The sequence below is a fragment of the Camelina sativa genome, chromosome 4 (genome assembly GCF_000633955.1).
Source record: "Camelina sativa cultivar DH55 chromosome 4, Cs, whole genome shotgun sequence".
Taxonomy (NCBI): Eukaryota; Viridiplantae; Streptophyta; class Magnoliopsida; order Brassicales; family Brassicaceae; genus Camelina; species Camelina sativa.
The window spans coordinates 22,317,763-22,343,904 of NC_025688.1; the positions used below are offsets into that span (position 1 = coordinate 22,317,763).

At 36.7% G+C, this 26,142-nt stretch overlaps 5 protein-coding genes and 1 pseudogene across 7 annotated transcripts; 2 read left to right on the plus strand and 4 right to left on the minus strand.

The window, feature by feature from the left end:
• On the plus strand, positions 792-3,360 carry LOC104781813 (protein DETOXIFICATION 41-like). Its single transcript, XM_010506576.2, has 8 exons — positions 792-1,151; positions 1,460-2,004; positions 2,094-2,180; positions 2,261-2,317; positions 2,417-2,655; positions 2,759-2,877; positions 2,973-3,059; positions 3,133-3,360. Exons 1-8 carry the CDS (start codon positions 834-836, stop codon positions 3,202-3,204), a joined length of 1,524 nt encoding a protein of 507 aa, XP_010504878.1. The 5' UTR covers positions 792-833; the 3' UTR covers positions 3,205-3,360.
• LOC104781814 (protein DETOXIFICATION 41) lies at positions 7,542-10,265 on the plus strand. The gene is made up of 8 exons (XM_010506577.2): positions 7,542-8,038; positions 8,347-8,891; positions 8,982-9,068; positions 9,149-9,205; positions 9,304-9,542; positions 9,656-9,774; positions 9,864-9,950; positions 10,024-10,265. The coding sequence occupies exons 1-8, from the start codon at positions 7,721-7,723 to the stop codon at positions 10,093-10,095; spliced, it is 1,524 nt and encodes a 507-aa protein (XP_010504879.1). The 5' UTR covers positions 7,542-7,720; the 3' UTR covers positions 10,096-10,265.
• On the minus strand, positions 10,157-13,040 carry LOC104781815 (pentatricopeptide repeat-containing protein At3g59040-like). 2 transcript variants are annotated; one of them, XM_010506580.2, is made up of 7 exons: positions 12,939-13,040; positions 12,748-12,851; positions 12,307-12,622; positions 11,454-11,993; positions 11,211-11,335; positions 10,995-11,093; positions 10,157-10,927 (listed from the first exon to the last, which is right to left on the minus strand). In XM_010506580.2, exons 3-7 carry the CDS (start codon positions 12,550-12,552, stop codon positions 10,315-10,317), a joined length of 1,623 nt encoding a protein of 540 aa, XP_010504882.1. In that variant the 5' UTR covers positions 12,553-12,622; positions 12,748-12,851; positions 12,939-13,040; the 3' UTR covers positions 10,157-10,314. The 2 variants fall into 2 exon arrangements, with proteins under 2 accessions (XP_010504882.1, XP_010504880.1); XM_010506578.2 differs by lacking the exon at positions 12,748-12,851 and having other exon boundaries at positions 12,929-12,984.
• On the minus strand, positions 13,518-16,348 carry LOC104781816 (polyamine oxidase 3). Its single transcript, XM_010506581.2, has 10 exons — positions 15,945-16,348; positions 15,681-15,796; positions 15,484-15,572; positions 15,262-15,375; positions 15,087-15,174; positions 14,910-14,995; positions 14,710-14,812; positions 14,526-14,623; positions 14,016-14,445; positions 13,518-13,927 (listed from the first exon to the last, which is right to left on the minus strand). The coding sequence occupies exons 1-10, from the start codon at positions 15,982-15,984 to the stop codon at positions 13,628-13,630; spliced, it is 1,464 nt and encodes a 487-aa protein (XP_010504883.1). The 5' UTR covers positions 15,985-16,348; the 3' UTR covers positions 13,518-13,627.
• On the minus strand, positions 16,863-19,594 carry LOC104781817 (transcription factor PIF5). Of its 2 annotated transcripts, XM_010506582.2 has the most exons (7): positions 19,366-19,594; positions 19,125-19,202; positions 18,696-19,018; positions 17,929-18,338; positions 17,720-17,785; positions 17,259-17,615; positions 16,863-17,176 (listed from the first exon to the last, which is right to left on the minus strand). In XM_010506582.2, the coding sequence occupies exons 2-7, from the start codon at positions 19,193-19,195 to the stop codon at positions 17,057-17,059; spliced, it is 1,347 nt and encodes a 448-aa protein (XP_010504884.1). In that variant the 5' UTR covers positions 19,196-19,202; positions 19,366-19,594; the 3' UTR covers positions 16,863-17,056. The 2 variants fall into 2 exon arrangements, with proteins under 2 accessions (XP_010504884.1, XP_010504885.1); XM_010506583.1 differs by lacking the exon at positions 19,366-19,594 and having other exon boundaries at positions 17,929-18,298; positions 18,656-19,018.
• On the minus strand, positions 23,041-24,241 carry LOC104784174 (annotated as a pseudogene).

The following is a 26,142-nucleotide window of genomic DNA, read 5'->3' on the forward strand; positions in this document are numbered from 1 at the left end:
CAAATTGGGTACAAAAGGAGAAAGGAATGGTGAATAATTATCGACGTGGAAGAGAAAATTGCTTCTCCATTTTTATTTGGATGAGTACAATGTCGAGACTAGCCGTTGGATCAATTCACATTCCTTGAAGAACATTAGGTACTGCTGTTATTATGAATTGACAGCCTTTTTTCCACCGGATGTACTGTTGTACTCTTATGCCTAGTGTTACTCTTATCTTATTCTTATGCACATTACGTTTATTTTCTTGGTTCAGTGTCGTTTCGATCCAAAATTTTGGTTTCGTTTGCTTTGTTTTATTTTCCAGTTAAAAGTCAAACCAAAGATTAAAAAAAATATATTCAGTATATTGATGTTTGAAGATATAATTCAAAAACAATTAAAAAAATGGTGTAGTGAAATAATTGAATCCGGTTCATGTACTGTGAATACTTGTATGGCTTAATTTCGAATGTTCATATTCTTCTTTCTTTAATCAGTTCTCAGATCAGATGTTTCTCTCTTTCTTATCATTTTTGTCTACAATCTCACATTTAGCTAACGTTTCAGAAACAAAGAAAATTACTGATCAGTACAATCTCTAGTCTATTAACATAACTAGAGAATGGTTGTTACGTTATTTTTTTTTTGTTAGAAAAAAAATGGTTGTTGCACTATGAACTCAAATTCATCAGAATTCAGACCGAACAGTCATAAGATATCAAAACCATCGATTCATCTAAGGTCCACCACCCTCGAAGCCTCAACATAACCAAAACAAACAGTCGTGGATAAATAAAGACACGAGAAAGGAAGACAAAAAAAAAAAAAGAACAAGTTCTGATAAACGAACCATGAGCTCCACAGAGACAAACGAGCCGCTATTGAGACGGCTCCACTCTGATTCTCAGATTTATGAACGGTCTTCGCCGGAGATAGAGGAGTTTCTCCGTCTTCGTGGATCCACGGTGACGCCACGCTGGTGGCTAAGGCTAGCCGTGTGGGAGTCAAAGCTTCTATGGACGCTATCTGGAGCCTCTATAGTCGTCTCTGTGCTGAATTACATGCTCAGTTTTGTCACCGTCATGTTCACCGGCCATCTCGGTTCTCTTGAGCTCGCCGGTGCTTCCATCGCCACCGTCGGCATCCAAGGCCTTGCTTACGGTATCATGGTAATCAGATTTATTTCAGTCCGCATATATAACTCAGCACGGTTTAAAAACAAAGTTAAAAACACTAAAAGTCTAAAACAGAGTAAAGAACAGAAGCCGACTTAGTACAACGCATAATACTTTATATCAATCTGCATACCGTTTTATAATTCAGTATGAGTTTCATGATTTTATCAATTTTCAATCTGTGAATGATAACGAATTGTAAGGACGAATGAGAAGAGTAAGTAAGTAAGTTTTTCATATCTGTAATTTTTATGTATTGAACATTTTCAAAATTTAAACATTCTATTTACTAAATTGACTAGTTGGGAATGGCGAGCGCGGTCCAGACAGTGTGTGGCCAAGCGTACGGAGCGAGACAGTACTCGTCAATGGGAATAACCTGCCAACGAGCCATGGTCTTGCACCTTGCAGCTGCATTTCTTCTCACGTTCCTCTACTGGTACTCGGGTCCAATCCTAAAAGCAATGGGACAATCCGTAGCCATCGCGCACGAGGGTCAGGTCTTTGCGCGCGGGATGATTCCCCAGATTTACGCTTTTGCACTCGCTTGCCCGATGCAGAGGTTTCTCCAGGCTCAGAACATAGTAAACCCTTTGGCTTACATGTCCGTAGGAGTTTTCTTGCTCCACACGTTACTAACGTGGCTTGTGACCGACGTCCTGGATTTCGGCTTGCTTGGAGCGGCTCTGGTTCTGAGTTTCTCGTGGTGGCTGCTCGTGGCTGTTAATGGTCTGTATATCGTGATAAGCCCGAGTTGTAAGGAGACTTGGACTGGGTTTTCAACTAGGGCTTTTAGAGGGATATGGCCTTACTTCAAGCTCACGGTAGCTTCAGCAGTCATGCTATGGTAAACAGAAAGCTGCTTTGATTTGACCTGTTAAGTCTCTTTCTAGTTGTAAGAATGCTGATTCCAAATTTGAAATGAAAAATCTGCAGTTTGGAGATATGGTACAACCAAGGGCTAGTCATCATCTCCGGTTTACTCACCAATCCAACAATTGCTCTAGACGCGATTTCGATATGGTACGTTTTCCCAGTGGAATTAAATAACAATCAATATTCTTGAGTCATATCTTGATCCGCTTTTAGAAAATTTTCTGCAGCATGTATTACTTGAATTGGGATATGCAGTTCATGCTTGGTCTAAGTGCAGCAATCAGGTATGCTTCAGTCAACAAAATTACAAAACAACACGCAGTTCCAATTATTTAAACTATATACAGATGCAAAAACCGTGCCGTTTGTGTGCTTTTGATTAGTGTCCGAGTAAGCAACGAGCTAGGAGCGGGAAATCCACGAGTGGCTAAGCTATCAGTGGTGGTGGTCAACGTCACGACTATTCTCATCAGCTTAGTTCTCTGTGTCATTGTGCTTGTGTTCCGCGTCGGTCTTAGCAAAGCCTTTACCAGCGACGCAGAGGTTATAGCAGCCGTCTCTGACCTCTTTCCACTACTCGCCGTTTCCATTTTCCTAAACGGAATCCAACCAATTCTCTCTGGTAAAAAACACACACACAAAATAGACCTTTTTGTGAATGCAGTTGATTGATCTGTGGTCTTTGTGGATTGATTTATTCTTTTTTTTGAATTGGTGTAAAAAAGGGGTTGCTATTGGAAGTGGATGGCAAGCAGTGGTGGCTTATGTGAATCTTGTTACTTACTATGTCATTGGTCTTCCTATTGGCTGTGTTCTTGGCTTCAAAACCAGTCTGGGAGTTTCTGTATAATCTCTCTCTTCTTCTTTTTTGCTCACTTCCTCTGTATTTACTAATTTACATATATTGTTTCTTAAGATTTGGGAGATTTTTCTTTACAGGGGATCTGGTGGGGGATGATTGCAGGAGTCATACTTCAAACCTTAACTTTGATTGTTCTTACACTTAGAACTAACTGGACTTCCGAGGTAAAACATTGACGATTCCCTCTTTCTCTCAGCACAGTCCATAGTTCTTACCTTTACTCTGCATCTGTTGTAGGTGGAAAGTGCAGCTCATAGGGTAAAGACTTCGGCAACTGAGAATCAAGAGGTGGCTAACGAAGGAGTTTGAGATCAATAGAAACTCTGTTTTTTTGGTCTCCTATTTTGGTGGCAAGTGAAATAAATAACCTTTTGATTCTTAAAGTTATTTGAGGATTTAGAAACATATATCATTTCTTTAACTACAGACAAAACTAACGGACGAACTACTTAGTCCTCTTCTGCAAAATCTTTATCATGTGGCCTTAGATGATTACAAAAATAAAACTTTATGAAGTTTTCATAACCCTACACGGTCCGGTCCAAAACCTGTAAAATCCGCATATGTTTGAGCCAGGTCTGGTCCGACCCGAATTATTTCGGAACCTATATTTTAAGATCCGGGTCCAACCCTAACAAGGCTATATTACTTTTCTGGCTTTTTCGCGCTTATCTTACAAATCAAAAATTCAAATTTATAAGTTTTGAAAAGAAATGTTTAAAGGTCCACTATTTACATATCAATCAAAATTTAAATAACTCATCTATATTCAATAAAGCCAACTTAATTTAAAAGAAAAAAATTGAAACTAAATAAAAATTTTATACTTTAACCAAATAATACAATACATAATTCATATAAAATATCACATATAATTTTTTTTTAAAGTATTAAGTAAAGTTATTAAGTAAATATGAAAAATAAGATTAGAATTTTAAACTTTATTTACAATAAATCATTAATCAAATATTGCAATCAAGCAAAAATGTTAACAAAAAAATACAAATATACTCCTTCCGTTTCAAAATATAGGATGTTTTAGTGAAACATATATTAATAAATAGTTACTTTTAAAAAGTTTAACCAATCGTAAACAAATCTGCATTATATAAAATATAAATTTAAACTAAAAGTTGCATAGAAAGTTGGAAACATCCTATATTATGAAACAAAAATACTTCTCTAAACATCATTTATTATGAAACGGAGGGAGTATTTGTTTAAGGACTTTTCGGGCCGATCCAAACCCCGTCCGACTAAGCCCACAAAAAAACTCATTTAACCCGAACAGGCTGAGTCCGAAAAATCTGATTTTTTTTACATATATATCAAACCCGAGTCTGGTGTTTTTCAGGGCCGGACCAGCCCGCGGGCTTTAGCCGTAATTGACATGTCTAGGTACAGAGCCGTGCCTAGTAGAAACAAAAGAAACTTTGGCCTATGGCCTCATATTTTTTTAAAAACTAGGTTTTGAACCCACTCTACGCGTGGGTATATACGACTGATGATATTTATGCAATATTATCTTATGGAAATTTTAAATTACTATTAAGAAAAAAAAATATTTCAGATACACAATTTCAAAATTTATAAAAATGTATTGTGTATAAGAATCATATCTAATCAAAAAAATCATGAATCAATCTTGTTTTCTCATATTCAATTGAACGTTACTCTTAATATTTGTTTTCGTCATTTTCATTGTCAATATTGTATGGTACCGTAGTTGTCACTGTTACTTTTATGGTCCACTTTTTTTGTTATAATCTTCTTTTTTCTCTTCTTCATCAGCTTCCTCACTTTCTTACACTGAATAATCATTCAAAATATGCAATTAATCATTCCGAGCAAACTCCAAAACTAAAATCATTGCCTCCTCTTTCTAGTAAGATTTTTGCAATTTATGAAGACCAGCAGAGCCAACACATGTACTTAATTATTGACTGATACTTTCACCCATATAAACATTTGTGATTGTCGTTGATCCTTCTTTTTTAAACTCCAAAATTAACTCAAACAACATCAAATCAATGTTTTGCAACGTCGATCCTTCTTCTTCAAACCCCAAAATAAATAAACCCGATAAAAAATATGATCGAATGGTATATCTCTGGTTATTATTTATATTAAAACATGTAGGGTTAATCGAATATATTTTTGTTAATATTCTTTTTTATTTGAAAAACAAGAAGATTAACAATAAGAATAAAAATGTAAGTTTCATATATTGTTTCTCAAGATTTTACATTTCTCTTTTTCTATATATTTTTTTTGTCCTTTTTATTAGTATCTTTATATAGAAAATATTTAAATTTAAAATTGTTAATTAATGAGACGTAAGAAAAAGTTAATTAGTGACATGTCAAATCCCGATTGATGTTTTAAATTCTAAATGAACAACTTTAGGAGTTTATAAGTCCTTTATTAATATAGAATCGATAAACTTTAGTTTTACTTAAGCCCTTAATGTTTACTACAGCCTCATAGTTTTTAATTGTTAGGCCCAATTTAAAGTATAAGTTAATAGATTACTTCATCCAAATCATGGATCAAACTCTCTACTCGCTTGAGACAAGATTTGAATAATTCCAAAGGTATGAACAAATACATTTGGCTTTTTGTTTGATTTGAAAAAGCTGCAACACAAGTGATGATAGTTCGATGGCTCTTGTATCAATCTTGATGCTTCTTTCTCGTGGAAAGCACTCAGATGTTGTTGGTAATGATTTTTTTTTTCAACTAAAAGTTCTAAAAAAGCTTTACCAAAGAAGTTAATAGGCCTATTGAAGTGTTAGATTTTTAAAAAAGTATTAAAGATTGGTATAGAGTGTTGTTGATGATTTTTTTTTGTCATCTGTTAATATTGATAAATAAGGTGGAATACAAGGTGAAATACAAGCTAAAGCCGACAGAATACAAGATTTCCCCGGAGTCTAATGCCCAAAAGAGGAAAATAAAGCTGGCGGACGAGTAGAAATCTCCGGAAACATAAGTGAAACCAACAAAGAAATAAACTACAAAGCAAACAATTTTAACTTGGAAAGAGTGTTGTTGACAATTCCAATTTTGGTTTTTTTAAAGTTGAAGTTGATTAAGTCTTACCTTGGTTCGAGTAGGTCATAAGCAGGTCTGGCCCACAGCACAAGCAGGCAAAGCCCAGTCTTAGGATCAGATTTTTTTGTTTGAGTTCTTTTTTTTTTGTCGGCAATTTTTTGTACTTTTTTTTTTGTTAACTGATGTTATTGATAAAGTTTGGAAGGATACAAGGTGGAATACAACATAAGCCGGCGGAAAACAAAGATATCCCCGGAGTCTAAAGCCCAAAAGAGGAAAACTAAGCCGGCGAACAAAAGAGAATTTCCCGGAAGCAAAAAGAGAAACCAATAGTAAAAACTACTAAGCAGAGAATTTAGACCCTAGAAGAAGGCGAACCCTTAGCTAAAGACAGAAGCAACAAGGCTAAACCCTTAAACAAATACTAGTCTAAGGAAGCAAGACAAGCTCTTCTCTTGAACCACAAGCAAGTGAGAAAAACTAAGGATGCTCATGGCCAATCCGAAGCTACCTTCAACCTCCTCCTATCCTCATGAGAGCCGATCTCTCAGAACCAGAACCAAAGATTTTTTTGGCAATTTTTTTGTACATGATTTCATATTTTTTTGTTTGAATTCTTTTAAAGCCACATAATGTAATGTGTTTTAAAAATATTACTCTAAAGTTCAAAAATCATTTTAACAATAGTATGATTTAACTAAGAGAATGTTTTTAATGCCACATATTTTAAATTTTTCTTTTGTTGTATACACATATTCTTTGTTTCTTTTTTTATTGCTTGTTTTTGTGTCATTTGATTTTGAAATTAATTAGAATTCTAATTTTTTTTTTTTCTCTTAAGGGATCTTTATTAACTTTGCTTTCTCTCTCTAAATGATGCGAGAGAGAAGAGAGAGAAGCATTTTTTCTTGTGTTATGAATTCTAATTGTTTAAGAAAATATATATACATTTATTACAACAAATTATAAAAAGGTCCATATTTTTTTGGTTTCGGGCCACCAAATTTATTGGACCGGCCCTGATTAGGTACTGTTATTTATTATGAATTGACAGCCTTTTTTCCACGGGACCGGATGTACTATGTTATACACTCATATGCGTTACTCTTGTTATCTTATGCACATTACGTTTCAGTAATATTTGGTTTCTCGATTCGGTAACAGTACATTTTCTTTGTTCAGTGCCGTTTCAATCCAAAAATTTGGTTTGGTTTGGTTTGTTTTATTTTCCAGTTAAAAGTCAAAGCAAAGATTAAAAATAAAAACTATATATTTGATGTATCAAGATATAATTCTAAAACAATTCAGAGAAAAATAAAAACTGATATTTAATTGAATCCGGTTCATGTACTATGAATACTTGTATCGCCACTCAGTTAAGAGAAAAGTATGACTTAATATTGGTTCTATTTTTATTTAAGTTATGTTCGGATGTTCATATTCTTCTTTCTTTCATTTTTGTCTACAATTTCACATTTTGCTAACGTTTCGAAAACAAAGAAAATTACTGATCGGTAAATTCTCTAGTCTATTAACGATAACTAGAGAATGGTTGTTACGTTATTTTTTTTGTTAGAAAAACAATGGTTGTTGCACTATGAACTCAAATTCATCAAAATTAGACCAAAACCATCGATCAATCTAAGGTGAACGACCCTCGAAGCCTCCACATAACCAAAACAAACAGTCCTAAGATAACAAAAACAACAACACGAGAAAGGAAGACAAAAAAAGAAAAGAAAAGAAAATAAGAAGTTCTGATAAACAAACCATGAGCTCCACAGAGACAAACGAGCCGCTATTGAGACGGCTCCACTCTGATTCTCAGATTTATGAACGGTCTTCGCCGGAGATAGAGGAGTTTCTCCGTCTTCGTGGATCCACGGTGACGCCACGCTGGTGGCTAAGGCTAGCCGTGTGGGAGTCAAAGCTTCTATGGACGCTATCTGGAGCCTCTATAGTCGTCTCTGTGCTGAATTACATGCTCAGTTTTGTCACCGTCATGTTCACCGGCCATCTCGGTTCTCTTGAGCTCGCCGGTGCTTCCATCGCCACCGTCGGCATCCAAGGCCTTGCTTACGGTATCATGGTAATCAGATTTATTTCAGTCCGCATATATAACTCAGCACGGTTTAAAAACAAAGTTAAAAACACTAAAAGTCTAAAACAGAGTAAAGAACAGAAGCCGACTTAGTACAACGCATAATACTTTATATCAATCTGCATACCGTTTTATAATTCAGTATGAGTTTCATGATTTTATCAATTTTCAATCTGTGAATGATAACGAATTGTAAGGACGAATGAGAAGAGTAAGTAAGTAAGTTTTTCATATCTGTAATTTTTATGTATTGAACATTTTCAAAATTTAAACATTCTATTTACTAAATTGACTAGTTGGGAATGGCGAGCGCGGTCCAGACAGTGTGTGGCCAAGCGTACGGAGCGAGACAGTACTCGTCAATGGGAATAACCTGCCAACGAGCCATGGTCTTGCACCTTGCAGCTGCATTTCTTCTCACGTTCCTCTACTGGTACTCGGGTCCAATCCTAAAAGCAATGGGACAATCCGTAGCCATCGCGCACGAGGGTCAGGTCTTTGCGCGCGGGATGATTCCCCAGATTTACGCTTTTGCACTCGCTTGTCCGATGCAGAGGTTTCTCCAGGCTCAGAACATAGTGAACCCTTTGGCTTACATGTCCTTAGGAGTTTTCTTGCTCCACACGTTACTCACGTGGCTCGTGACCAACGTCCTTGATTTCGGCTTGCTTGGAGCGGCTCTGGTTCTGAGTTTCTCATGGTGGCTGCTCGTGGCTGTTAACGGTCTCTATATCGTGATAAGCCCGAGTTGTAAGGATACTTGGACTGGGTTTTCAACTAGGGCTTTTAGAGGGATATGGCCTTACTTCAAGCTCACGGTAGCTTCGGCAGTCATGCTATGGTAAACAGAAAGCTGCTTTGATTTGACCTGTTAAGTCTCTTTCTAGTTTAAAATAAAGCTGATTCCAAATTTGAAATGAAAAATCTGCAGTTTGGAGATATGGTACAACCAAGGGCTAGTGATTATCTCCGGTTTACTCACCAATCCAACAATTGCTCTAGACGCGATTTCGATATGGTACGTTTTCCCAGTGAAATTAAATAACAATCAATATTCTTGAGTCATATCTTGATCCGCTTTTAAAAAAATTTCTGCAGCATGTATTACTTGAATTGGGATATGCAGTTCATGCTTGGTCTAAGTGCAGCAATCAGGTATGCTTCAGTCAATAAAATGCAAAACGACATGCAGTTCCTATTATTTAAACTATACACAGATGCAAAAACCGTGCCGTTTTTGTGCTTTTGACTAGTGTCCGAGTGAGCAACGAGCTAGGAGCGGGAAATCCACGAGTGGCTAAGTTATCAGTGGTGGTGGTCAACGTCACGACTGTTCTCATCAGCTTAGTTCTCTGTGTCATTTTGCTTGTGTTCCGCGTCGGCCTTAGCAAAGCCTTTACCAGCGACGCAGAGGTTATAGCAGCCGTCTCTGACCTCTTTCCACTCCTCACCGTTTCCATTTTCTTAAACGGAATCCAACCAATTCTCTCTGGTAAAAAAACACAAAACACACAAAATACACCTTTTTGTGAATAGCTTGTTTGATCTTTGGTCTTTGTGGATTGATTTTTTCTATTTTGTTGAATGGTGTAAAAAAAAAAAAAGGGGTTGCTATTGGAAGTGGGTGGCAAGCTGTGGTGGCTTATGTGAATCTTGTTACTTACTATATCATTGGTCTTCCTATTGGTTGTGTTCTTGGCTTCAAAACCAGTCTGGGAGTTGCTGTATAATCTCTCTCTTCTTCTCTTTCTTTCACTTCCTGTGTATTTACACATATATTGTTTCTTAAGATTTGGGAGATTTTTCTTTACAGGGGATCTGGTGGGGGATGATTGCAGGAGTCATACTTCAAACCCTAACTTTGATTGTTCTTACACTTAGAACTAACTGGACTTCCGAGGTAAAACAGTGACAACCCTCTCTTTCTCTCAGTGTAGTCCATAATTCTTACCTTTACTCTGCATCTGTTGCAGGTGGAAAATGCAGCTCATAGGGTTAAGACTTCGGCAACAGAGAATCAAGAGACGGCTAACGAAGGAGTTTGAGATCAATAGAGACTCTGTTTTTTTTTTCTCCTCCTTTGGTGGCAAGAGATACAATATGAAATAAGTACCCTTTTGATTCTTAAGTTATTTGAGGATTCAGAAACATATATCATTTCTTTAACTACAGACAAAACTAACGGACGAACTACTTAGTCCTCTTCTGCAAAATCTTAATCATGTGGCCTTAGATGATTACAAAAATAAAACTTTCTGTAGTTTTCATAACCCTACAAGTTCTTCCGTCTGTATGATATCATAACCCAAAGACCCTTCCTGTGCTTTATCGTACAACACAGATTCTCTTGCATCATCATCATCTCCTTCATCCTCATCCTCATCATCACTAGATTCACTACTTATATCTTCCTCCTCTTCCTCATCATCAGATTCATAAACTCTAGCAATAATGGTTGTTGTCTCATTTCTGAGACCAGTAAGTTCCTTAGCTTCCTCTAGCTCATCTTGAGTTGACGCTAATGATAAAAGCACATTCTTAGCTTTCTGATCAGGTGGTACCCCGCAACTCTCCATCTCTCTATACCAACCAATAGCGCTCCCGAAATCCTTGCACCTCCCAGACGCATCCATGATAGTTGTTAAGATGGTTTGATTCGCTTTGATGCCACTTAACCTCATTTTCTCATATACCTCCATCATCTTCTCAACATCATTCGCTTTTGCATACCCTTTTATCATTGTCCCGTAGGTGACTACATTCGGTTCAAATTTATCTACTTTTATCCTCTTGAAGAATTTCTCAGCACCCTCCATGTCAGAGGCATTCACATATGCTGATAACATAGTTGAGTAGGACCAGAGATCCGGGAAAATTCTGCGAGGGAAACATGTCAATTGCTTATCAATCTAAAACAAGCAAATATGATGGAAGTATTATTTACCTGTCCCGCCGCATGCTCTTAAAGACAGTCTTTGCTTGCTCCACCATCCCAGATATAGCAAATGCATCAAGCAAAATGTTATAAGCTTTATGTGTCGGCCTGAAAAAACGAGAAAAGACATATAACATATCCAAAAGAGAGGTGTACTTTGTAAACTCATCAGCTATAGCAGCAAAAAAATAGTTGTTGGAAGCCACCGAAAACCAAAAAACTGACCTTACACCAGCATCAAGCATCTCTTCAAAAACAGATAGAGCTTCTTCCTCTCTTCTCGCTCTTCCATATGCTTTGATAAGTAAAGCGTAACTTACAACGTCAGGTTGAATACCAGATCTTTGCATCTGAAAATTTGAGAATTCAGTTAAAAGGGTTAGATCACTACTATTACAGGCCATGGCATACCTTAATGGTGTTTCTAGTGTATACTAACTATTTAAAAGAAGGGATCATTCAGGTCACCTGGTCATAGATCTTAGAAACTTCTTTATAATTAGTTTCAAAAGACATAAGGCTGTTGTAAGTGACCGTAGACTGGGGAACTCCTTTCCCTGCCATGGAAGCAAATACTTTTCGAGCCTTATCATAGTTTCCAGCCTTCTTGTACATGTATATCATCATGTGATACATCTTTTGATCCGGCTTCAATGGGGATTTCTTCTCATCTAAAAGAGTCTCAAAAACCTCTTCAGCTTCTTTAAATTTGTTCCCCTCTACAAAAGTCTTAAGTATAATCTGATAAGTTACAGCAGAAGGCTCTGGGCCTGAAGTCTGCATCCTCCGAAATATCGCTTCAGCATTGTTGCATTTGCCTCCCCTCCCATAAGATTCCATGAGAGCGGTATAAGAAATCACGTTTGGACTCGAGCCCATTTTACTCAGTACGCTCAAAACCCTTTCAGCTCCGTTGAAGTTTCCTAGTTTCCCATAAGCTGTAATGAGCATCAAAAAATCCATTTCACTGAAGTTCCACCAGTTCTGGTATCTAAGCCATTCAAGAATCTGGATTACAAAAGAAACGAAGTAACCAAATATCAGATAAATCCCGACAACTTTCTAAACTTCAAAACTAAGAGCTTGCAATAGTCAATACTCAATAGTCTTAACATTGCTGAGAGTAAACACAGTTTTTGTCACAACAAACACATCTATTTTGGCAGCATCAATAGTGAAAATCCTCAATACCAGATTAAGATGACTCATCTAATATATTCTCCATCAAGATTCAAGACTAACTTCATGAACTTGGTTCAGCCAATTTTGAAAAGCAAAAACGAAAAACATAAAAGGGAGTCAAATTCATTAGTGTCCATACCTCACTGACAAGGTTCCATTTCTTAAGCTGCTTAAATCTAACCAAAGTACCCAAAACAAGATCCCTGGGAAGACCTTGGTCACCGTCAGTTCTGTATTGCCTAAGAACAGGAACTGCAGAACCCGTCGATTCAATCTCTAGCATTAGCCCTCTCCATCTCTTCTGATCCGTCTCATCAGCTGCATCTTTGAAAACTTCCATCTTCCTCCTCTTTTGCAGAAACTTCCTTGGGGCCAGCATTCCCATACAAACAACTCTGAATCGGTTTTGGATTTTAACACCAACATTGATTCTATTGTTCTGTAGGTTCCTCTGACTGACACAAACATAAACACAGAGACGAATTTGTAAAAATTAAATTAAAAACCAAAACTGTTAATAGCTTTAAAAGAAAAGAACATAAACCCTAACAGTCACTACCCCACACAGCTTAAAGCTTACCCAATCGATTGAACTCGACGAAACCCACCATAAAAATTTGGAACAGGCAGTCCCTTCTTTACATAGAATTATCCTAACCCGCCAATGGAAACGAAGGAAAATTTCTAGAACAAAAGCAATTCTAAACTGAGAAACTGGTTTTGAAAAGGTAAAGAAGCGAATAGGAAAGAGAAAAGGAAACCTGTGATTACTTGATGGAACTGAGATAAACGGCTTGAAAATTACAGTCTGTGACATTTATAAAGTTCGTAGCTTCTCCACTCTGTCGTTGCGCAGCAGCCAAGACGAAGAAGAACAAGAAGAACGCTACTCTTATCTTTAAAAAGTTAAAACTTCAAAGTGGATATTTTTTTTTAATTAATAAACTTTTTTTTTACTCAAATTTAAATTCAATTGAAAGAAATTAAGATACCCCTAAAAAATGGAGGCAGGCTTTTATGACTCTCGAGTTTACGACATCGTTTAACAAGCTATTGGTTCAAAACTCTCGTCTCGTCTCAAATTGAGTAAGGTTTATTATGTAGTGATGATGTATGAAAATGTGATGTAAAAATTAGAAATAAAGATGAAAGTAAAAGTTTGATTTTTTAGTTGCAATAAAGAAAAAAAATTCCTTACTTAAAGATTGATTGCGCTTGGTATAGTAGTTCTTGGATCAGATGGATTACAGAGTTAATCAACAACATTGCACAGTTTTGACTTGGAGGACTAATCATCTGAATCAGGTTTTTTTTAAGTAAAAAGAATGGTATTCATACGCTCAAGAGTTAAATCTCATAAGCTTTTTTTTTTTTTTTTTTTTCAGTTTTATCACATGAAATCAAATCAGTTCTAACAAAGGTCCCATATGGAAACTATAAATCAAAACCCGAGTTTTAAATTACATACGAGAGATTAGAAGAGGGACAGAGGTAGGAGCTTCCTCTTCAATCTCATGTTCAAGCTCTCCATAGCGCTCGAGCACACGCATCCTGCAGTCTTCAGCAGCCAGCAATCCGGTTGAATAAGCACCGTGCACTGATCCCGGGTAGCTCGTGCTAGTGGCTTCACCAGCAAAGAATAGGTTATCCAATGGAACTCTCAGCCTCTCATAGAGGTCGTGAGGTTTGTTCACCATGTCATAGCTATATGATCCTAATGAATTGATGTCTGATCCCCACCTTGATACCAAATAATGTATCTGCCAACAACAACAACAAAACCAACCATTAAAGCTTTGTACACTGGCAAAAAGATACAGGTATAAGAAAGATAGGTTAGAGCTGTACCGGTGAAGATGCATCTGGAAGAATTTTCTGGAGTTGCGAAAAGGCAAAATTTGCAGCTGATTCATCAGATTTTTTCTCTATATCTCTAGCAAGCTGACCAGCCGGCATGTAAACAAGGACAGGATGGCTAGTTGCTTTATGCAGGTTCAAGAAATAACTGCATCCGTAGGAAGTTTCTGCAACCACTCCTAGAAACTCTACGTTTGGCCAAAATACGTTGTCAAAGTGCAATATGATCTTGTTCTCGATTCCTACACCGAGATCGTTGATAGCTTCTTGTTTCCACTGTGGAAGCTTCGGGTCAAATGTTATCGTTCCTGACTTTAGGACTCCGAGAGGAAGAGCAATGACTGCAGCATCCGCAACAAAGGTGTCTCCTTTCTCTGTAGTCACCTTAACTCCACTGTGGCGCCTTACAATCTTGGTAACCCTGACAAAACAAAAGGCCAATAAGATTCAGCTGCAGATCTAGAAAAAAAGGTGGAAACTCCTTTGACAAACAAATTTTACCTGTGGCTTAGACGTATATCAAGACCTTTAGAGAGAGTGTTGATAACAGGGCGATACCCTCTAACCATAAGACCATGTCCACCGGGCAACAATTCTTCCTGCGAATGTTTTAATTGAAACATCAAGAAGCCAGAACATATGTCAAGCACTGAACCGAGAACAACTGGGAAATTCAGTTACTAACCTGGTCCCAACACTTTGCCGAGATGGTTTCAGCATCAGCAGCAAACCATCCTTCCATGCGGCACAAGTACCACTGAAGCACATTATGGGCAATCCCCTCCAACCTGGAAGCGAAAAAACTAACTGAGAATGCAACAAATATAAAAGCGGACAAAAACAAAAAAAAACAAATGATTGAGTTGAGACAATATGTTTCCATACCTCAATTCAGGGTTCCTCTTGAATACAATAGAAAAGGCTTGAGCAATTGACATGTCTTCATCCTGCTCATCCCTGACTTTACAAATCTGCAATTGTGAAACAACTATCTAGTTAATAAAAAATACGCAACGTCTAGAAACACAATTACAAGAAAATTTGAAGACCAAGTACACACACCTGTTCCAGAATGTGCTCAAATTTTTCGCCAACTTGTGTTACCAACTCTTGAGGGACTTGGTTACCAGCCTTATCGAATAGAGCATAGCTGCAGAAAACAGAATTGTACATTTAGAATATCCAAAAAGAGAGAAGATATGTTAAGATGTACATTTAGAATATCCAAAACACACACCTTTCAAGATCGTGATCATACAAAACTGAATTGTCACCACTAGTGCGATAAAGGGGTAATCCTAATCTACCAATAACTGCAGCCAAAGGGTTCTCTTTACAAACACCATGCAACCTGTCACAAAAACGATGTTGCTTACTAGCATCAATGAAAAAAAAGATCCAAACATGAATCAATGAGAAAACAAGGGTAAGAGAGAGAGAGAGAGAGCCATGAAATTACCAAGATGCACCCAGATCAACAGGAAAACCGAAAGAGTAATCAGTGTGAACTCGTCCACCAATTCTATCACGAGACTCCAATAGCACAACCTGAAAAATAAAGGAAAGAAGACACAAGAGTAAATAAGACCCTGAAACATACTTATATGACTTCATCTAAACAACATTGTAGAGTAACCTATGAGATTGCAGACAGACCTGAAAGGAAGCATCTTGAAGAGTGCGAGCAGCTGAAATCCCAGCCATACCACCTCCAATCACTATCACTGAAGGTGAACTCTTCTTCATCTTCTCTTCGGTTGAGACACAAACAGCTGATGAAACACAAACAACATTCGAAACAGTTCAAACCCATTAAATAATAATACTTGCAAGAGAACCTAAATTCATTGTCACACACAATGATTAAGATTTCACAACGAGGAAGGAAAAAAAACAATCATACAAAGTAAAAGGTAATACCTTTACGCAGCTGACGATTAGTTTTGCCTCCAGACTCCATGATTCAACAAGTAATTAATTACTCTCTCGAGATAATTCAAAAATTACTAACACTATTGTAATTGAGAGACAAAGGATCTAACGATTTCTGCTCAAAAAGAAGGAGCGAAATCGGCAATTGAGGAGAAAAACTAAGAATTGAGATGAGAAGACTCGTATTATTATTACTCAAGTAATTTGAAATCGGAGATGTAAAACCTAGTTTTCTATACAATTTCATGCGGTTTTGCCCTTTTTATCTTTTACGATTTTCTGCAAAAATATTTAAGATCAGATTCGAGTTCTCCCAAACAATGAATGAGCCAAAATCAAAAGAAAAATATCTCAGACCGATCGAGAGAGAGAGAGAGGCCAAGGACAAGGAGAGTCGCAGCTTTTTCTATTATTGATAAATAAATCGTGTTGGTTTGAGACTGCTGAGCTGTAGGATTTTGATTGGTTGATTTATTTATTTAATATTTTATACGTTTTTGTTTTCTACTTTGCTTTTGGAAACCTACGCGCTTGTGTGTTTCGTCTGGAGAAACTCGCCCTTGATATACGACACGTGTTATTAGTGAATCGTTAATTTGGTTTCACCGTCCTAATAACTTGGGAAACTATAAATTGAGTGCTAATAGTTGAAGGTATGGTGGTTGAGTAAATCACGTTAGCGTTTTCCGTTTTTTCTTTATAATCGCGTGTACGTTAGATGAGCATAAATAAGGGCTAAATGAGGCCAGACAAAAAGCCCATGAGACTGTCAATTCAGGCCCATCTATGCCTTTTGTACCTGTTTTTCTGAATGCTCTTCTTGATCATAGCATATTAATATGTTTAAAAAAGATTGATGCAAATTTCTGAACAAAATATATGTATGTTTGTTCTTATTTCTCAACATTTGATTGATTGATATATATTATTGAACTGTTTAAATAAGTTATACATAAGTATTGATGACGCTACCTTATTGGATCTATATATAATACATTTGTTTTAAAGTTTTTTTCATCCCGACCAAAAATAAATAAAAATGGGATATATGCCGTAAGAATAATAATAATCTCGGATAAAATAAATATTATTACGCCACGTCAGCCTATTTTACCCATACGAAGACTGTCGGTGGAAGCCGGTGCCGACAGTTGACTTTGCGGTCCCGCCGGAGACCCAAATCTCATCATGTCCGTTGGCTGTTGTTGTTGTTGCACTGCCTGCATTTAATTTTTAAACATGACACGTCAGATATTAAAATATTTATCGCTCCTCGAAAACGATGCCGTTTTTGCAACTGACCTGATTCGCCGCCGGCGGCATCTGAGGGAACCCGCCCATGTACCTAGCGAGCTGCTCCGATAGGATTTGGTTCTGTGCTTGGAGCTGGAGTTGAACCGGGTTTTGACATACTAAACCGGGATGGTTCTGCGGAGCTGACCGGTTCATAACCGGGAATTGAGGCAATTGCATTTGACTCTGCATAGCCATCTGATTAATGTACGGTGATGATTGTACGCCGGGAAACATCATCGGAGTCGTTGCTGCTGCTGCTGCCGCCGCCGCCGCCATTCCACTTCCCATCCACATCACTTGGAGTTGCATTTGAAGTGATTTCAAGTAATCAATCGCTTCATCCAATATCGAAGCTTTATCTGTCTACACACACCCAAATACAAAAACAACAACACATACCATTAATCAATCTAGCTAGCTCCATCATTACCATTATTTCTATGAGTCTTTTTTTTTTATCAACTTACTTTACTGCAATGAGGTATGAGTTCTTGAAGAGCTTTCATTCTTTCGTTGATTCGATCTCTCCTCCTCTATAATAAGCGATCATCAAGTTCAGAAATATATATCTAGCAGAATCTTAAAACTGAATTGTTGCTTAATACAACATTAATTTATGTGTGTAAATGTAAAACTCAACGAGATATAAAGAAAGAAGTACGTATATATAACATACCCTTTCTGAGAGATTATGAACTTCGGCTGCACGGCTTCTTCGTGTAGATCCAGACCGTTGGCTCGATTTGTTTCCTGTGACTTGAATATCATCGGTCGAGGTCAAAGGTACATCTGACTGAGAGACAGATTCCTGATCCGCGTCCATTACATGTTTTCTTTTACGGTCAATGGTAACGCTTCTTCCACTAACGGTTTCTTTGTTGTTCCTTCCGTAGCTGCAACCGGACGAGCCACCGGACGAAGTATCGAGTCTTTCTTCGACGTTCTTGCTTCCATCAGTCATAGATACCGGAAGTGTAGTCACTTGATGATCATTCGTAGACTGGTTTCTACCACAATGGCTCGGCCCGACGGTTATAACAGAGGACCTAAACTTGGGAGGAGCCATGGCCTGAGCCTCGTTCTTAACTGTCTCTTCGACCGACCGTGGCTTCTCTGGACTGCCGANGGTCGAGGTCAAAGGTACATCTGACTGAGAGACAGATTCCTGATCCGTGTCCATTACATGTTTTCTTTTACGGTCAATGGTAACGCTTCTTCCACTAACGGTTTCTTTGTTGTTCCTTCCGTAGCTGCAACCGGACGAGCCACCGGACGAAGTATCGAGTCTTTCTTCGACGTTCTTGCTTCCATCAGTTATAGATACCGGAAGTGTAATCACTTGATGATCATTCGTAGACTGGTTGCTACCACAATGGCTCGGCCCGACGGTTATAACAGAGGACCTAAACTTGGGAGGAGCCATGGCCTGAGCCTCGTTCTTAACTGTCTCTTCGACCGACCGTGGCTTCTCTGGACTGCCGAGGTGATTGACTGTAGAGAAGAGATGAGAGGAGAACTCAGATTCGAAGGGGTCTACGACGTCATCGGGAGGGTATTGGATCCAGGAGACGGTTTCTTGATCATCAAGAAGAGCGTTGTTATTAGGCTTTGGTACTATTTCTTGGTCGTCAAGAAAAATGTTGCAAGGTTTTCTTAGGGTGTCTTGTTTGTGGGATTGGAGTTGGACTGATGGTTCTCTGCGAGCTTGGCTCTGCAAAACTACTTGGCCATCTCTCCACAATAGCTCCTCTAGTTCATCTTCTGGTCTGTACCAAAATATGAACAAACACATATACTATTATACTGATTGTAACTAATTAAAAAGTGAAGTTGGTAATTATAAAATAATTGACTTCTGAATATTTTATATACCTGATTGATCTTTTATTAGTGGACATGTGAAAATTATCTTCAAAATTCCAATCAGCAAACACTTGTTCCATGTCTGATCTGTAAAAGACACCCAAATAAGAATATATTACTTTTTTCTTAAGTGAATAAGAAATTATTTGATTTATGTTTAGTACTACTATATAATGATTAACAACAGGAGCTTTTACATGAGGAACAAAAAGGGAAAGAAGAACAAAAGATTCTCTCTCCTTACACAAACCTTATGGGGGTGTGTTTTTTTTTCTCTCTATAGAAAAGGAAATTGTACAGAAACTGAGAGAAGAAAGTTAGAAACAGAACAGAGAACACAAAGAAAGAGAAAGAAGAAAGAGAGGCTGAGGTTCTTTGCCAGGTTCAGACAGAAAGCGACAAGAGGGTAGAGGGAAGCAGCAGAGAGATTACACAGGGGAGGAGCGAGAGGAGATAATGATTCGGTGGGGGCAAATGGTGCTGAAACTGATCAGGATGATCAACACGTGTCGAATTGTCAGACAACTAGTTAAGAGTTAGTTGGACCCCACCATCTTGTCCTGTGATGAAGGGTGAGAGTAAGAGAGAGATCTATTGCTCGATTTCTAGAGGTGGTTTCTGATCTGTACCTTATCTGCAAATAACACTCTCTTTTAATTTGATGAGTCTTCTTGACCAATGATTAAGGGTGTTTTTTGTCAAATCACACGCCCTCCTACTTATCATATGTTTCTTTCAATCCAATAGTATCTATCTTATCATAAGTAAACAAATTGAACTTCTCTATTTTTCTACGATGCTTTTGATGAGTTTATCATCTACTACTGTATGTATATTATGAATAGTATAAGAAAGGGGTTTTACATAATTTTATCTGAATGCAATTTTTGTTTTTGTCAGAGTCTAATTCAAAACCTATCGGAAATTTATCCCGATGAATCATTCCCCGGCAAATTTCCACAATGCATTTATTTCACATGTTGACTTGTATACTAAAAGCTATACGTACGATCGTAAGTTTTTGTGTTATACATACGATTCTTTAGTTGACATTATTATTAATTTGGTTGGATTTTTTTTTTTTTTTTGATCAACTGGAGATATATTTACCAAGAGTAGTTTGTTACAATACGTTCAGTCATAAGATAAAGAAACTTATGCATCTGAACCCTACAAAGATTAAACTTATAACTAAGCCACTTTTGAACATCAACGGGATTTTACCAAAAAATGCAGCTCCTAATATTGAGCCGAAACCACCAAAACATCAAAAACACCTGATTTGGTTGGAATTTAAAACCCTACAAAGATTAAATTTGGTTGGAATTTAAAACACCTGATTTCACTATAAAGCACTAAAACACCTTCTTTTTAGCAAACTAGTTACAAAGTTTTGGATAATAATCACAATTTTTAACCTAAATACATAATAGAGACGTCGTCGTAATGCTAATATGTGGACCGTTGTGACTCGTTGTCATGGACCACAAACAATGGTCCACCAAAATTTTGCTTACATTGATTTCCGAATCCTTACCACAATTTTTTTCTTTTTTTTTTTAATTACTAGACCAATTTTGAACCCTTATCACATCAGTCTTATCGTTTAATGTCCATAAACCCCTACCGATCTAAGGATAAACAACATAATATGATTGATAAGGTATTGAAAATATTACATTGCAACTTACAAGTCGACATGTATAGTGGGCGCGCGCATTGTGAACAAAGCATCCACCACCGAAAGAAGACATGTTCCTTAAAAGTTTATGGCCCTCATTTGCTTTTCCCACGAAAGAGACGAGTTTGTAATAGCGCGTCCATTCAAAGCTATAGAAAGCCATAAGCTAAGTAAACAATAAGTTTTGTTTCTAGCCATATGTAGTCTATTGCAAACACATGATACTTATAAATATGACTATAGTTTAGTGAAAAGAATTGAATAATAATATAACGTACACTTGGTCGAAATCTTTATTTTGTATGCGTTTCTTTTGATAATTATCTTGCATGCAAGTTGTGAGTTGGATGAACTAACTGATAAATATATTATTTCGTCGTGGACGATATACGTAGTTATCCGAATCAAGCAAAGATGAACACGGTTATCACTACCGGTTCTAACCATATAATTCATAAAACCCCAAAATCCATACCATGAATTTGTTTTCTAATTAAAATTTTGAATTTGACTCAAATTGTGTCGCTGTATTCGAATTTATATTGTCATTGGTCAAATAACTCATGTCGGCATAAGTCGTCGCCTCGTTGGATAATTAATTCCATCCCTGCTTCTAACCGATAAATGAACGAAATAAGACACCACCAATTTGACGTGAAAGTAACCATAATAGATAGAACTAATAAATAAATAAATAAATATGTCAAGTAATTAAGGAACCATATATATTAAACGTATATATTCATCATAATTATTTTAATATTTATAACATCACATTAAATAGAAAAAGAAAAAGAAAAAGAATTTATCGCAGAAGGCCCAAATTATAATTCATAGCGGAATTGTATTGGGGTCAGTGGAGATGTTTTATTGGGCCTATTTTTTCAGCCCAGTATAGATCTAAAGTAAGAATGATCAGATAGGGCCGAACAAAAAAAACCCTAACTCTGTAAGAGACCGTTCTGAAACGTTAGAGCGGCGGTGCAGGAAGGCGGATTAGCGGCGGAGGAAGGTGGATGGTATGAAAGGCTAGAAGCGGCGGAGGAAGTATGTGGATAAAGAATCAACCTGAGGGGAATATATGATGTTCTTCGTTAATTTTATAGTTTTCAATCTGAATTTCAAAACCGCCGCTCGCTTTTCCCATCGCCTTTCTCCCGTCTCTCTGATCTGCTCCGCCGCCGACCTTGTGATGATTACAGTTCTGAAGGTCCATCCATACCAAAAGATTATTCAAATGTAAAACTTCTTGTGCTAAAGAATTTTCAAAAATATTTATTTTTCAATTTTTTTTTTTTTTTGCAGTTAATTTAACTCGTGCAGAAGATTCACGAATTTATAGAATCATTCGTTTGCTACCCAAATTTCAGTTTTTGTTTTTATTGTTTTTTGTGTGTGGAAAGTACCAGAACTAAAGAAATCGCCAAGATGAAATGGAACATGAGTTAGATTACATTGCTTTAGTTTAGAACCTGGTAGCTATAGTATACATGCCCATAAATACTTAAAAAGCTTAATAAGAGCAATCACTTAAAAAGCTTAATAAGAGCAATCACTTAAAAGCTCTAAGCTTAGGCGAGTGAACAACCATTGAGATGAAGTTGAAATTTGAAAACCTCCTACAAGAATGCGTGAAATGTGATCCTTTGCAACGCTTACGGGAATGACAGACAACAAGTGTCTGGGACGTTCATTAACCTGTCCAAATGTGAGATCAAGAAATTGAATGCGTGTTTTGGGACTGCATATTTTAAACCAAACAGCTTTACTCCATTAGAACCACTTGAGCCGAAGGTCTAAGGAATTCACATGTTTTCTTTGAGTATGTCCTCTTGATCCTTCCACACCTCAAGATGAATTGTCAGGATTTTGTTTCTCCGTTGACATGTATTAAAAGTTTTCTCCTTTGATGTCCGAATTTTGTTTCTCAAATCACTTGATTTTTTTTTTTTTTTGTTTCTCAAATTACTGAGGTATCAACAGTGTAACTTGGGCTGTCCACAGGACAAGCGCAAAAACTTTTTACACCATTACAAACTCCAATCAAACATTGTGAGGCATAAGGGGAAGAAACAAATAATGGCTAGTTATATGTTCAGTTTGTTCCAATGAATAAAAGACCTTCTATTACTAGAAAATAATTCACCTTCTACAAGTAAAACCGAAGAATGACTAATGTAAACAAAAAAACCAATAATGACAAACCAAGACAATTTTAAAACATCCTTAAAAACAAAATAAAAATTAGACTACATCAATAGAATTCGTTGGATCAGCTTTTAGATCTTTCGCTTTATTGCAAAACAAGCTACCCCATCTCTTCTTGAACTGCAAAATCTCCATCACAATCGCAAAGGTTGCAATTGCACAAATTATTGTGGTGTATGCGATCTTCCAGCCGCTTCCAGGTTGTAGAATGGACAAGCCTTTGAAAATATTGTACACACTCAATATGACCACAATGTACCCCACAGTGTGATGGTACCAGTTCCAATATTTTCGGAACCTGTGACCCTTGTCTGGCCTTGCTTTGAGTGCAAGTATCTGTAGAAACCCTAAAGCGAATAGAAGCAACCCAATCACCGTATGAGCCGTAGTCTTCATTCCGGTATGTTTGGCCATGTAGATTGCTGTTCCTAATCCTCCAATTAAACCGGAAAAATAACCGGTTGTTTGACAAATTATGTGTACATAGAACCATGTAGGATCTAATACTTCGTATGTCTTCATATACCTTGCGGCCATAACTCCGATTGGCATGAGAATTCCCCAACTCACGTACTGCATTTATAACTCCATGGATTTGCTTTACCAACATTATGTTTCCGTTAACTGATTTTGTGGATGTGACTTGTCCCGAAAGCAAATCCAAAGAAGCCATAGATTTGAGATGATCTCCACTCATTGCGCGCATTCCAAGTGTATCTCCTTCCTTCAACGGGCCGTCTTGCCATAAGTGATTCACGACGGTTGTGTTAGGAGACAAAAATAAATTTGCAAAGATCGTCATCTCCCCATCAATATATTCAGCAGATACTTGTGTCACGCGAATGGTAAGAGGAGACTCTTGAAGGAGAGGAGCGTAGCTATTAACGGAGGAAGTATATGCACGCATAACGCCTGAAGTTGAGTTACGGTACGCTACAATAGCTTGAGCACCTAACATGCCTTTTTTCGTCGGGTTTATGGCCCAAGCTATCCAACTAGAAGACTCTATATTGGCGTGACAGTAAGCAACTTCAAGAGCTCCGGTTTCTCGAACATAGCTGAAGTGTAGAAACGAGTCTAATACCGGAAGTTCCGTGCAAGTGCTAAAGGTTTTTCCGTTTTTGAAGCTGTGAGATTCACATCTGGAATGAAGTCCTTGATCTGTTGTTGCTGTAGTAAAAGCTGGAATCAACACGAACATGCAACACAAAACGACTAAAGCAGCTCTTGAATGAAAACAAAGGCATGATGATGATGATGATTATGGTTGTGGTTTTTTTATGGGAGCTAGAACACGAATTTGGTTACGATTTTGGAAAAAGAGATTTATGATGTTTTGGTGATATACAAGCTTTGAGTATTTCCGCAATATTTATAGTGAGTTACATGTACGTCCTAATGTCGTTAGGACTTAGGACTACGTTTCCATATTACGATATTGTTTCGTTTTTGTTTTACCTTAAGTTTCCATATCCCACAAGGAATCTAATTCATTATATCTAAAAGAAAGATATAATCTTTTCACATCTTTGCTTTTTATCTAATACATCTTTGTAAATTGTCATTATAGGCCTTTTGTATATTCCTTTTCTTTTATCTTATAAGTTTTTTTCAGTAACAATTTTAAAAGGAAATTAATAAAAAAAATCTAATCAACTACATATTTGGATTGCTATTTGTATTTTTTTGGCGTCATTTTTATTTTCTTTCTAAAACATTAGATTAATATTATTTAGAAAAAGAAATTGATTTTTTTAAGCTATTAAAAAAAAAACTATACGAGAATCTTATACATTTTTAAATAAATAAAAACTATAATCTCTTTAAATAAAGTTCACCCATTCAATTAACAAATGAAAATATTTGAAGTTTTCAAAATTCAAGTCTATTTCAAGTGTATATAGGACATGTTAACACATATACAGAGAGTCAGAGATTGCTGTATTTTGGTCCGAACTAAACTAACCGATTGCTAATTTACAAGTATTATCTTTTTTTTTTCTGGTTCGTGTCGACAATTTGGTTAGATACACGTTGCCACGAGAAAGTCAAAATCAAATCATTTTATTTTGTTTGTGTTTACTTGGAATAGTACTGTCGCAATGGAAAAGTATTTTAACCTTTTCTCCCCGGTCAACTTCTAACTTTATACGCTTTCGGGGGTGACTACAAAACAAGCATTTATATGTTTTTCGTGTATGTTGAATTAGTTCAAAAGATTGTAATTTCAGATCAAGGTTACAATCAAACAATAATTATAAAAAAAAAAAATCATTAGTTTGTTTGGTCATAGTCAAACAGTTTCAGAGAAAACGTAAGGACTTGTCCTCCCTTATCGTCAAACATATATACAAATCTCTTCTCAGTTTAAAATTGATCCCAAATTGAATAGTTTTGTTATAACCGACCGGTCAACTTTAACGACTCTGCTTTATAGTAGTAATTAGTTAATAATACACAAAATAAGAATGGTGGGGGAATTATTATATTGGCATGGGTCTATCTTCATAATGCATGCGTTCGTTGAATCTTCTTCGATTGTATTGTGACGAGTCTATATTATTTTGGCATTCTTCGTCTTTCAAAAGGTTATAATCGATAGGTTTATTTGGTGATGACTTTAGTTATTTTTTTCTTTTCTCAAAGCTCTCATTCGTTTGGTTTGGCGGTCAAACTAGTAGTTTCTCACATTTCTTTATCAATTGATACTTAAGTGTTAGCTATTTTGTCCAATAGTTAAATATTGTATTTTGCATGGACCAATGGTGTCTTATAGTCCTAATCAAACCCTTTTTTCTGTTTTTGTTACGCAGTTTAACCAATGATAACAATTATAGACTTATAGTGGTCATTTAAAAAAAAGAAAAAAAATTTGGTCACCAATTATAGTCATATATATATTTTTTTTCCACACATTTTACTACGTACGATTAAACTTTATTTGTCTATTAGAGATCAATGTTGACAAAAAACTAGATAAAACATTTATTGCAAAATGATCACGTTTGCTTACAAATGGCACACCAAACAGAAAAAACACACCAACTACATTCGTATCTATATAAATCTCATTGACCGTACCATTTAAATGCCACAACAATTCAAAGCTACACAAAAAAAAAAAAAAAAAAAAAAAAA